The sequence below is a fragment of the Coturnix japonica genome, chromosome 1, assembly GCF_001577835.2.
Source record: "Coturnix japonica isolate 7356 chromosome 1, Coturnix japonica 2.1, whole genome shotgun sequence".
Lineage (NCBI taxonomy): Eukaryota > Metazoa > Chordata > Aves > Galliformes > Phasianidae > Coturnix > Coturnix japonica.
Genome location: NC_029516.1, coordinates 56237708 through 56251089, shown reverse-complemented (window position 1 = coordinate 56251089; position 13382 = coordinate 56237708). Strand labels below are relative to the sequence as shown.

At 51.7% G+C, this 13382-nt stretch overlaps 1 protein-coding gene across 2 annotated transcripts in view; it reads left to right on the top strand.

Annotated features, from left to right (window-relative positions):
• The first annotated feature begins 9996 nt into the window (after positions 1-9996).
• The window catches only part of HIPK2 (homeodomain interacting protein kinase 2), a 119482-nt gene continuing 116096 nt past the window's right edge, over positions 9997-13382 (top strand). The window contains exon 1 of one of the 2 annotated variants that reach the window (XM_015867262.2): positions 9997-10242. In XM_015867262.2, the coding sequence (XP_015722748.1) occupies positions 10224-10242 (19 nt within the window). In that variant the 5' untranslated portion in view covers positions 9997-10223. Of the gene's footprint in view, positions 10243-11535; positions 11878-13382 lie in introns of those variants that run through there. The other variant, XM_015867273.2, reaches the window with a different exon arrangement.

Genomic DNA, 13382 nt, shown 5'->3' with positions numbered 1-13382 from the left:
AAAATACTTCTTCCTTATGTCCAATCTAAATCTCTCCTCTTTTAGTTTGATGCCATTTCCCCTTGTTCTATCACAACAGACTATTCTAAGAAGAGTCTGTCTCTTTTCTTACAGCCCTCCCTTGAGATCCTGAAAGGCTTTCTGGACACACAACAACAGGTCCATGTCTCTCCCATACTAAAGACACCACATCTGGACACAGTGCTCCAAGTGAGGCCACACCAGCGCAGAGCAAAGGGGCAGGATCACCTCCCTGACCTGCTGGCCATGTTGCATTTGATGTAGCCCAGAATGTGACTGGTTTATGTTCTTCTTACCATCTACAATGTCCAGTTTACCATCCCCCAAATCTGGTACAGATCTGACACAGTATCCCCTCTCCGCCTCCCCATGGACCTCAAAGGGTCTTTCAACTTGGCCTCTCTAACAGACTTCTGTCGCATCTGCTACCCTGCTCTAGAGCAGCTGCTGAGAGTTTTGGGTTTTCTCACCTCAGGTTCAGGTCAGCAGAACTGGGGTGTGCAGGGTTGGATAAGCACTCTGTAAAAACTAGTTGTGCAGTGAGGGGAACTGCTTCAGTGCATCTCTCATAACCTCCACCACAATAACATAGAAATGTGGAAGACTGTGCATTCATCAGCTGTATTTACTCGGGCATTGCAAAATATTAAATAGCAGATTTAGCAAAAGCAGAGCATTCAGGTATTCTTTTAGGTATGCTGTTGTGAAGAGCAGAGCTGCATGTCAAGTTTGTGTCTGTGTTGAAACGTTCATTTGTTGAAACCTCCGCTGACTTCATTAGAGTAAAACTCATGAAGCATGGTCATTGTAATCTGCTTTGCAGTGGCACAAGCATAAGTAAACTGTGTTCATATGACAGGAGTGTCCAGATTTTGCATCCCAGCCTCTGACAAGGTTTGAGGAGGTTGAAGGAGGGAGCAGGGAAGGAAGAACCACCAACCAGCACTACTCAGCTGATACTGCTAACACAAATGAAGGCAGCCGCTAAGTCTCTCACTGCCTCCACCCTTGCCAGCAGCCTCATTACTGTAAATAATGCTGAGCTTATTTGAGACCTCAGGTTTCCCAAGGCTGGCAGCACTGGGGAAGCAGGCAGCGTGAGCTTCCAGACGCCGACCCAGAGCCTGAATTGGTCCCTAGCACTGCTTCCCACTGCTTCCAGCCTTAGATTCTTCCTTCGAGTGAAAGCATAGTGTGGCAGCTTCTCTAATCACGATGTCTAAATATAATACAAGGGAACACAGTTTAAGAGAGCTCAGATATGTGGTTTTTTTTAAGCAACTGTCAGGAAACTGCCTCTGTTGCTTGCTGGTTTAGAGTAAGATTAAATGAATCAGTCTCAGCATTTGAATGCGTGGGACATCAGAGACAGCAAAGTGACAACTAAGGAAATTTTATTTATAATAGGGCCCTCCTCCCGTAGCTGTTTGTGCACTAAGTTTGAAAGTACCTGCCCTTTATGTACAATTACTCACAAATGCTACGTGCAGGCCAGGTGGATGTCTGTTCTGGCTTGGCTGATTATAAAGTTCATGTAATTATTCTTAAACTGCCTAGTGATGTTTGAAAAAAATATTTTGTTTTGCAGCTGTTTCAAAAGGCTCTGTGAAAAGACCTCAACAGTGAGGAGCAGCCTGAGCTGGACACCACTGCTGGGAATAGACTCAGGGTGCAGCACAGGCACTGAGGCTCTAGCAGGGAAATTCAGTAGTTGGTAGCAGTGGTTGAGTATTTAGTCCACAAGGAGTGAAATGGCAAAGACACGGCAAAGGAAGTCTGGGCACCTCAGCTCCCCAGCCACTGGATGGGGCCCCAAAGCTTTGCAGTGCCATTCTGGGTAAGGACAGGCCATAGCCTAGATCTCAGGCAAAGCGGCAGATGGAGGGCCATGGGGTGGCACAGTCTCTTAGGAAGCAGTAGAACTGCTGTTCACCCAGCTGCCAAGCACATCAGCAAGGAAGCTTTCCTCACCTCGGTTTGTGAAATGGCCTTCCCTCCCTTTGTCAGGCCTGGCCTTTAGTCTGTAGTCTGAGCCCCTAACTGGGAAATATTAAAATGGCATTAAATATTAAGAGAGACATCACAGCATTCCTCACAGTGAGGGAGCTCCTGACACAGCAATGCTTTTCCTAATAAACCTCCTCGACAAACAGTTTACTTATATTCTAATTTCAATTAGATGAACTGCTATGCGGTGGCAAGGATGAGTGTGGCTGGGTGTTATGAGAAGCAGTAGATACTTATTTCATTCTCTCAGCATGGGAGTGGGTAGGCAGCAGGGTCTGAGAATGAGATCTCCTCCACAAATTCTGAAGCCATAGTCACAGGCTGTGGCTAACCAAGCTGTGCAAGACCAAGACAGTTGTGTGGGTACATCATTGATAACAGTGATGGACTTCATGGCTGGTTTGGCTTTTGCTAAGATGTGGGCAAGTAATGCAAATGATCAACATTAAATATTCAAATAAATGTAAGTCCCATCCCTGCAGGCATTCAAGGCCAGGTTGGGTGGACCCTGGGTAATCTGATCCCACTGGTGTTGAAAGTGAGTTGGCTTTAAGGTCCCTTCCAACCGAAGCTGTTTTGTGATTCTATGATATGACAATAGTATCCTATCTCTAGCCAAAAGGCTCCTGGCCAAGCTCTGGGCCATGTCATTGCAGGCCCTACATTCATGAGCTGTAACCCTTGGTCCACCGAAACACACAAAGCAGAGCAGTGATCAAGGTGTGGGCTCAGAACTCGTGTTCCCAAGCTAAGCAAGGGCACAGTATTAAAGCAGCAAACGTGCTGCTGTAGTGTTCTGAGAACTGAAGCTAAGCGAAGAACATTTCCATCTCTACTTCTCAGAATCATTCCCTGTTCTTTCAAGTTGTTTTCTGTTGACAGAATGGAACTCAAGAAATTAAATATGTATGCTTGTCTTAGAAACACTGATAGTCTTGCTTTGCTCATTTGGGGAAGGGGGATAAAAAGGTTTAACATGGAAAAAGCAGTTACCTTCCTGAACATCTTCAGAGGCTTGGAAGCAATAGAAAACATATAGACTTGTCCCTGAAATGTGGAAGATCATCCCTGGCCGTGCAGAACAGAGCATCTCTCACACCAGTCCTCTGTGGCACTTTGTACAACGTTGTAATCACAACATGCTCCAAGTGAGATTTTTTTTCTATGTTGCCCTTTTAACCTGAAATCATTTCTTCCTTTCCCTTTGACCAGTGCTCATGAATGGATGTAAAATGGGCATTAAGTCTAAAATTTCAGATACAGAAGCACTGGGGCTTGGAGTGCAGTAAGATTCTTCATGAATGCACACCTCTACAGAGATTATTTGAAGCCCGGCTGAATTGCCCTTCCATGGTGCTGTATTTAGGCATGTATTTTATGGAGCTGCGCTTGGGGCCCTGCTGATGCCACCAGCCATCAGAAAGGCTGAGCTGGTGGGGACTATCCCGCCCACTTGGGAGGCACTAGCAGGGAGTGTGTGAGGTAGGGTTTATGGAATGAGCTGGTGGTTTCATTAAAAAAAAAAGCCCAGGAGTTACTAAGAGTAATCAGAGCAAAATGTAGAAGATCATCACTTCAAAAACTATATTTTCTAAATGGAGCAATATTAGGAGAGGGGAAATATGTGGAAATAACTTTGCTACACACAGGGCTTTTTTGAGCAAGGATATAAGGACTACATTCATTTTTGCTGTGTAGGATGGGGATTTTTTTTCTTGCGCTAAGCCTTAACCGTGGAATAATTAACCAAGTCTGCATCGCAAATGCAGTGCTCTCAGGAGTTAGGTACTGATGTGCCCTTTCCCTCAGCAGCTGAGGTAGGAGGATTTCTAGAGAGCTCAGGGAGACAGCAATCTCTCAGGAATTTCAGAGCGCAGAAAACAGACAACTATTTTCACCAGGAGAATTTTCTTTAGTGAATTTTTCCTCCTTCTTGCCAAGGACAAACCCCTGACACCAGCCCACATTATTGTCTGAAGACAGATTGAAATCTCGTGATTCTGACATTGCTTTATTTTTAATTTCCACACTGCAAATGTCAGGGGAAAAAATACCCTAAAAATTAAACTTCAGAAAAGGCTATAATTACTTCCAATTAAATCATGGCCCTGGCTGTTTGAAAGACTTGACCACAGCTAGAATTTCATTATCTGATAAGCACTTTTTTATTATTTTAAAGTTTCTTTTTTTCTTTTTCTTTTTTTTTTTTTAATAATAGGAAGAAAAGGATCCAAGACTCTGCCAACAATACCTGAGCCAAATGCAAAAGCTAGAGGATGGGAAATTGCATTTAACCCCTCAAATGCAGAGGCCACATTGTTTTTAGGACATTCATTTTAGTGATACTCCTGCGGGGGAGGAAGGTTCACCAGTGCACTGCTCAGATGTGGTTACAGCACTGAGGTGACCCAGATCCCTGCATGCCCCAGGGCAGTGGCTGGGCTGCTTGCTGACGGGGCATGGTGGTGGGGGGTTGATGGTTGGATTTGATCTTAGATGTCTTTTCCAAACTTAATGTTTTTGTGATTCTGTGATCCGTCTTGCTCTTTAGCACACTGCCAGCATCAGGGTGCAATGCTGAACTTGCTGAAGTTTCACCAGACTTCAGCCACAACAGGGCCATCATCCCCAGCCCACTTTAAGCGCACAGCATATTTTCCATGTGTGCTCAAAGATAAGGGCATTTTCTCAGAAACAAGCTGCCGTAATCCCAGAGTGCTGTGCCCTCTGCTCTCGGCCTAGTCAGAACCTAGTCAAAACTTAGTCTGGAGGCCTGAGCGCTGCAGTGGCCAGAGGGCAGCAGCTCCTCACAAGGCTCAGCCCAGGGGCCAGGCCTTGCTGCGCACAAAAGCCTGGTGGCTTGGAGAAGAGCTGAGCCGAGCATAGCAATTCAGCCGCAAGGCCCAGCACCCCATCCAGAAGGAAGCATGAGTGGCTTTGTGTGGCACCAGCAGTGCCCCCAGATCCCAGTCACGAGAGATGGGGTTTTGATAGAATCATAGAATGGCTTAGGTTGGAAAGGACATTAAAGCCCACCCAGCCCCAACCTCCTGCCATGGGCAGGGCTGCACCCACCAGCTCAGGCTGCCCAGGGCCCCATCCAACCTGGCCCTGAGTGCCTCCAGGGATGGGGCACCATGGCTTCTCTGGGCAGCTGTGCCAGCGCCTCTCCTCTCTGAATAAAGAATTTCCACCTTTTATCTAACTTAAATCTCTCCCTTTTAGTTTAAAGCTGTTCTTGTCCTGCCCCTTTATACCATATAAAAAAATTGCTCTCCTTCCTGCTTATAAGCTCCCTTCATGGACTGGAAGGTCGCAACGAGTTCTCCCTTGAGCCTTCTCTTCTCCAGGTGATACCTTGATGAATGTAGCCTCTGCAAAGTATTACCTTAAGATAAGCAGAGAAGTAAGGCTGGGAATGGACCCACCATAGCTGGTTGCATGAGAGCCCACAGCTCACACATGGAGCAGACATTCCTGCTGTCCATGAAAAAACCTTCCCTGAGAACTCCTTATTACAGTGGCCAGTCTCTGGGCCGATTGTTTTAGCTGGAGAGAAATTAAAAACTGCCATTGACTCACTGGTAAAAATATGTGAGTGTACCCTGCAAATAAAGTAGATTCCCTCAGCACTTACCTAATAATTTTCCTTTTAATTAAACTGTCCATTCCCGCACTGATTTACATTTAAAAAGAAAACATCTGTGTCTATTTCACTGGGAAACCTTTCCCTGATGTTTACAAAAATATTTTGCTTTGCTTAATGTGAAAGATTTGGAGCCTGATTCTCTTTAACAAAATGATGCCTTCCAGCTTCTTCATGAAGGCAAAAAGATATTAAAGGTTCTTACTGACAGGGACTTGCACACCCTCTGTGCTTAGAGCCTTTCTCTTGTACTTTTTCTTTTTTAAATGTACATTACAACCTTGTGTTGGAATATTTTTAATGCTGAATCTTTCTGAAGAAGAAAATGCAGTGAATGGATTTGAACAGACTGCCCAGAGAGGTTGTGGATTCTCCTTCTCTAGATACAGTCAAGACCTGCCTGGATGCTTTCTGTGCTACCTGCCGTAAAGAATGTGCTTTAGCAGGGGGTTGTACTCAGTGATCTCTATAGGTGCACTCCAACCCCTAGAATTCTATGATTTTGTGATTCTGTGCCTTGACTATGACAATTTGCTGAGAAAGCTGGATGCCACAGACCCTCTCAGCCTTCTTCACTTTTCTTTAAGAGGAAGAGGAATAAATCACAGGGGCAGTGATGGAGAGGAGGGGATCCCACTGCAGCGTTTCTGGTTCTGAGAGAACAAAGGGCACCTTGTGTCTGCGTGAGACAGGGAAAGGTGCATCTCACAGTACAATGCCCATCAGCCACTTTAAAGCTCACCTGCCTTCCAAAATTGATATGAACTTCAAAGACAGGGCAAAATAAAACACTGGGAGAGGAATCCCAAATTCTCACCATTTCCAGGAAAAACAAGCAACTCCCAAGGCTTTACTGCAGCTGCATGTAGAAGCTCTGCTCACTACCAGCAGCCCCCAGGACATGCTAGTCAAACACCATATGCCTCTCTGCAGGAAAGGGCAACTTGCCCAAGGTCACCAAGGTTTGCCTTTGTGGGGCGGAAATGGGAAAGGGTGACCTGCGCAAAGGCCACCCTAATGTCCCCTGCTTGCTCGGTGGCGCTGCTGCCCATGACTCACAGAGCACATAGCTGGTGGAGCTGCATGGGTGGTGTATGGCATTCTCTGATAGTTTATGAGCACGCTGTGTACTTGTCCATTAGCCACAAGTGTTTATGGTAGGCTTATGTATTTAAATGGAGAAGTGAAAAACTGAATGATGACACAGTGAACTGTGCTTCTCCAGCAGTGGCTCCTGTCCTCTCCCAAGGGAAGTGGTCAAAGAGAAGAAATACTCTGTTGGGGTGGGAAAGCCTCAGCAGACTGGAAATTCTGATGCCATGTTCTGTTGGTTGCAGGCGCTCACAGTATGGGCGACAATGATCCCTCCTGCACCAGAAGGACGGCCAGGAGCATCCAGCCTCTGAGCAATCTGACCCAGGTGAGGTCTAAATGTCTGAGGAAAATGTCCTCATGTGGCTGCTTAGTTTGGGGATAATGGAAAGAAGGTGGTAGAGCCAGAATACCTCCTATGTGCATCACTGTCTGTGCACAGCCATGGCAAAGTGCAGCAAGGTATTGTACCCCCTGCTTGAAACCACATGTCCCAAATGCCCCCTGAAGGAGGCTCTCACTCAGCATTTAAACATGTGTACAGAATGGTCAAGGGTGGTGAAAACATCTCTGTTGACTTTCCTATTGTTATCAACAGATGAGCATCTGTAGATCTGATGGCATTACTGAAATTGAAGATGGGACTTTCTGTCCTGAGCCAGCTGTACAGTCCATGCCATTTTAGCACCTTGCCCTAGCAGAGGTAGAATGGCCCGCGCTGTAGAGCTTGAGCAGCTGTTTGAGTACATCACACACAGGTCTGGCTGTTTTAGTATCCTCTTCCAGGACAAGGAGAGGAGGCACCTTGTCCATGTCCATGCAACACAAAGAGAGTCCTGAAATGGCTACAGGGTAGCTTAGGGTAAAACAGAGAGGGCAGACTAGAGAAAACATCAGCACATCTTTGTGTGGCAGGGGCCACTGCTTCTGTTTTGCAGGTGACAAAAACGAGGCTGATATGTGGCCTGAAACCATGCCACAGCAAACCAGTGATGAGAAAGGAGGGTGGTTCCATCAATCTCCTTCTCCTCCACTCCTCCCTGCTGCTTTCTGATACTTTCTGATACTTTTCCACATCTTCTCTGTGGCTCTGAAATAGGGCTCCACAGTTGCTGCTCTGATCAAGGGCAAGGAGGCAGGCTGGGACTGTAAGCATCAACGGCCTTGAAAAGCAGAAAATATCCTCAATCACAGCAGATGAGAGAAGTGCAGAATTACAACGACCAGAAATGTGGTTCAGGGAAATGGGAAGTTCCTGACCTAGTGCCTAGAGCTGAAGTCTGAGAGTCTGCATGGCTCAGGAAAAGAGAAGCATGAAGCAGTTTCAATACTGCATCTGCTGCTCGTCCTCCAGCTCTGAACTTCCCGGTGGTCCAAGTGCAAACAGCTCTATTCCTTTCCTACACTTGGAGGTGTTGGGTTTGGAGATCACCCTCCAAATGAAGCACGCTGGGCCCACAGCAGGCTTTGCTCCCTCTGCTGTACGCAGCCCTCCAGTGCTGGCCCAGCACCTCCACTTGCCATCCTACTGCACCCCAGTGCTTCTGGCACATCTTCATTTTCCCATTTCAAACGCATTGTGGGCAGTGAGGCAGCCCCCGTGTTATACAGTAAGAGGGAAAACCATGCAGCAAGCAGACGATATCTTGCACAGGGCCCAGGAGAGTCCAGGGGTCATGTCATCCAGCCATCCAGCTCTATGGGCCAATTGGCACAGATTTCTGCCCGGCTCACCTCAATCCATTGCACTGAACACCCCTCGAATCTCATTAAATCCCTCAATAAAAGTTACCATGCTCCTCCTCCTTGTGACAAGCAAAGAGCAGCACACCCAGCACTGCCTATCCTGCAGTAGGAGAGGTCTGGGCTGGCCCGAGCAGCAGCGAGTGGCAGCACATTGAGGAGCAGCCGTGACAGCGGGCACGAAGCCAGGCCATCCCCCCTGCTTTCGGTCCCAGGCTCTGTGTGGGACTCAGTGTGGGATCACAGCCCAAGGTTTTACCCCCACCTTTGTCAGAGGCTCCGCTGCTGTGCCTTGTGTGCCCGCTTGTGTCACATTCCCTGGCGGCTCACGTTCCTCTGCAAAGCCACCTTCATGAAAAAGGGTTCTGGATAGCGTGGCCTTTACCTACCACTTTCTCATATGAAGAGGCAAAAAAAGATGCTCATCGGGTTGGGTTGGTGCTCCTATAGCAAGAGCTGATAGAGGGAGAAAAACGAGGGGTGGAGGGGTGGCAGCAGCTGTCAGTCTCAGTAAGTAAACACTTCTTTGATGTGGTTCTGTCGTGTTGGTTTTCTAAAACAAAACAAAACAAAAGCAGAAAAACCTCCACAAAATCAGAACCCAAATCCTAGAAGCAACAACGTATGTTTATTTTAAAGGCATCCGCTAAATATTTACACTGCCAGCAAACTAAAGTAGGAAAAAAAAAACACAAGCCCCAAATTGGAACTTTTCTCAGTGAAGCAGATTGCAAAGTGCCTCCAGGGAATAGAAGATTTATTTGGGGAGAGGGGGAGAGAGGTAGGAATTTTCCGCGCTATTGTAAAACATGAGCTCAAATTATATGATCCCCACAGCCAGTGAATTGCACAGCTTCAATCAGCCGCCTCTTTTAGGTGTTTTTTTTTTTCCTTCTTTTCCCTCCTCTCTTTTCTATAAAGAGGAGGGGGGAAGACAGAAGTGTTTCACCAACTTCTGTTGACTGTTCCTTTTTTCTCCTGATTGAAATGTGTTGTTAAACAAGATCCCACATAATCTCAGCAGAGGGTTTCTCTCGCTCGCTGCCTCTCCTTCTGGGAAGCCGCGATCAGTGCCATCGGCGCTTGATTATTTGCAAACTCCCTTCCCTTCCTTTTTTTTTTTTCCTTTTTTTTTTTTTTTTTTTTTTTTTTTTTTCCCTTTCCTTCCCTGCTCTCCGTCTCCCTTTCCCTCTCTCTCCCTCCGTCTCTCTCTCCCTTCCTCTCGCCCCCAGTGCAACTTTTGCAGGCGCCCCGGCAGACGCAGCCATGCCGCGCTGAGAGCGGGGGCACGGCGCCAGCCCCCCTCCTTCCCTCCCTCCCTCTCACCCTCCCTCCCTCCTGCTTCCCCTCCCTCCCTCTCTCCTTCCCTCCTTCCCTCTCTCCCCAGCGCCGCCGTCCCGAGCCGGGGGGGCCCCGCCGCCCGCCGCCCCTGCCCGGCCCCGCGCCTCGCCCCGGCCTGGCCCGGCCCGGCCCGGCGCCGCCGCCCCCCGCCCGCGCGCCCGCCCCGGCCGCGTCGGAGGGCCGGCAGCGAGCGGGGCTGGATGTGCCCGGCTCCCCCCGCGCTGAGGCGGGCAGCGATGCAGAAGGCAGGCGGCAGCTTCGCCTCCTCCGAGAGACACCCGCTCAAGATGGCAGATGTGTGTTGAGTTTGGGGGGCTGCGATCTCGCGTCGTTCGTGGCGGCGTTGCCATGAATAACAGGCGTCCTTGCACCGATGGCCCCCATGTACGAAGGTAAGTCCTCCTCGCACCGCGGGATCGGGGTCCCCGCATTGCCCGGCGGGCTGCGGGCAGGCTGCACCCGGCGGGGAGCGGAGCGAGGCGCGGCCCCCCCTCCCTCCCGAGCCCGGCGGTCCCGGGCGCCCGGCCCACGGTGGGGGGCGGTGGGTGAAGTCGGTGCCGGTGCCGCGCAGAACAATGAGGCGGCCGGAGCTCGCCCTGCGCCTGCCGTGTGCTGTGTGCCTTGTACCGTGTGCTGTGTGCCTTGTACCGTGTGCTGTGTGCCTTGTGCTGTGTGCCTTGTGCCGTGCCCCGGCGCGGCTCCGGCTCCGCTTCTCTCCCTTCCTCCCTCGTTCCCTCCGAGAGTTGCCCCCTGTTTGGGGCGCGGGGTGCCCCGGGCAGGGCGCTGTCAGCGGGGGGACCCGAGTGCCCCAACTTAGTTCCTGCGGGTGCCGTGGTGCCTATTGTGGGGCAGCTGTTCGAAACACGTATATATGTGTGTGTGTGTGTAGGACTGATTTAAATCCCCTCGCCGTGCGTTTTCCCTGCCCGGCGCCGGGCAGCGTTACATAAAGCGGAGGGCACCGTGCCGACGGGCTTCTCGAGGCCGGTCGGTGCCGGGCTGGGGACGCGGGGGCAGCACTTCGGCTGCGCTCCGGGGTCGGGCAAACTTATCTGACGAGAAAATCGACTCGGGGCTGCGGCGTCCGGCGGGCCGTGTAAAGTTACCGGCTCGCAGTCGCTCTGCCGGCCAGCCCCGCACGGGGCCGGGACCCCGCGGGAGACAAAGGGGAGCGATTTAGGCAGCGCGGCGAGAGCGCCGGCCCTCCCCTCCCCTCTCCTCCCTCCCCGCTACCGGCGACCCGGCTGCCGGAGCTCGGCGCCGCCGGGGGGCGCGGCGGGGCCCTGCGCGGCGGCGGCGGGCCGGGGCCGGTGTTGGTATTGGTGGCGTCCCGGGGTGCCGGTCGGGGCCCGCCCGCCCGCGGCGCCCTCTGCCGGCCGCGCCGCCCAGCGGCCTCGGGCCCCATCAGCCCTCCTGAGCCCGGGCCGCCTCCAGCGGCGGCGGGTGCCCGGGGAACCTGCGGCCGCCCTTCCGCCGCCCGTCCCTCCGCCGCCCGTCCCCGCCCCGGCGCGTACCTGCCGGGCCGGGCCTGTGCTCCCGGAGCGGCCCCTGGGCAGCCGTCCTGCGTCGCCCTGCGCGCTGCTATTCCCGTCCCCAGCCTCCCCCTCCCTCCTCCCCCCTCCGCTCCGGTGGGATTATGCGGCGATTTGCGTGAACTTCGCTCCGCGCCGGGCTGCGTCCAGCCGGGGGGCGGCGGCTCCGCTCTCCCGGGGCAGGGGCATGAGCTGGAGACTGCGGCCGGGGCTGGGGCCTCACGGCGCCCTGTCAGTCCCCGTGGCCTCACGGCCCCCGGGCCGGGGACGAGAGGGGAGCGGAGGCCGCGTCCCCCCGCAGTTAGCAGTGCCGCACCGCAGCGGGAAGTTTAGCGGTGCCTCCGAGCATCCCAACTTCGGCTGTGGCCTGGCTGGAAAAGGAGAATAGATGGGGAAAAAAAGGAATGATGCCCTGAACGGCAACCTGTGAAAACGAATCCCTTGGAACTGCTGCAGAAAATCCTAGAGGGTCCGCGGCACGTCTGGAGGCCTGAAGTAGGTGGATATCCCCAGCCACAAGAGCCGGGAAATAGCGTGGGGGTTGGTGGGGATTGCTTTATGTGTTTTCATGTTGCAGTGTGCTCGTGGGTTAAATTGTTTCTGGATAGCTGAGAGGGAGGCGGAGGAGGGGTTAATGGCTGTGACTCCTCTCCTGCTTGCCGTGAGAGGTCCTTACAATTCCCTGAAATATCACAGCGCATAGATAAAAACTTACTTATCGCAGGGGACGTAATTTCCTCCTTGGAAGGAGCCGAGGGCCGCCATCCTCCTGCCATCTGCCTGCATCCCCGCGTTGGAGCATTGGCCACTCTTATACTGCCGAGCTGAGCTGAGCGTGAGGGTCAGCGCTGCGGCGGATGGCTGTGCTGCCATCGTGCCGGGGCTGCAGGGAGCTCTATGGGGTGCCAGGAGGGCAGGGGCGTGCAGGTCTGTGACTTGCAGGCTGCAAAGCGTGGGCTCTTCTATAAAAAAACGTGCCCCTGGAGGAAAGGTGACACCTGGGAGGCCTTGTGAAACGGTTTCATTGGAACTTTGGGGGAGTGTATCAGAGCACACGCAAATCTCCGGCAGCTTATGGTGTTTGGATGAGCGTGGTGTGTGTGCACTGAGCTGCCGTCTTAAGTGCCAGCTTGGGAAGGAGAATGGAGCCCCACCTGATATTAACAGGCGAGGCATGATGAATAAATAAATATCTGTTCTGAAATCCTCCTCCCTCACCGTGCTTTAGCCATTCTTCTCAAGGAATTCAGAGGTTTTCATGTTCTCTCCTGCCTGCTTTTCTCATTCCATCTTTTCCAAGCATTGCAGAGCCGAGCACTAAAATGAAAGACATAAAAACCTCCCCAGTAAAATACAACAGAATGAACACCGCTGCGCAGTGTGTGACCTGGATTTGGGTTGTGAGCCGTATGGGGACATGCGCGGGGCTGGAGCACAGGCCTTGGTGGGTGTGATGCCACACAACCCCTTCTCAGGGGCCGGGTCAGCACACTGGGGCTGGGTGCTGGGACTGTGGCTTTGAAGGGAAGCAGCTGGCCCAGGCAGGTGAACCTCGAGCTACTCTTGCAGCCGCTTTGCCCTGGTCTTCTGACACCCTTCAGAACCAGGTCTTTGAGTGGTGTTTGTGTGCCTTAACCTTTATTTGCAAAACAGTGACTACCTCTGTTTGGGTTTAGTTCCTTTTTGCTTTGCTTCTCATTTCTGACAACTTCGTTGCAACTTGCAGTGTATTTTTAGCAGCAGCGTCGGTAGTTTTATATGTGGGCGGCTTATGGAATTAATATCTGTAATATTTGTAAATTGCACCTCGCCACTGGTGCCACTGCGGGAGCTGCGTGCAGAAGGAAGCTGCCTGTGCACAGCTCCTTGCTGGGTTTTGGAGGCCTGGAGCCCTGACCTCAGCATGTCAAGGCTCAGATCCTGCTTCGCATTGAGGCTCCAGAAGAGTCAGACCCCACTCATGGGTCATCACATCTTGTGAAAATGCACAGAGCTTCCTC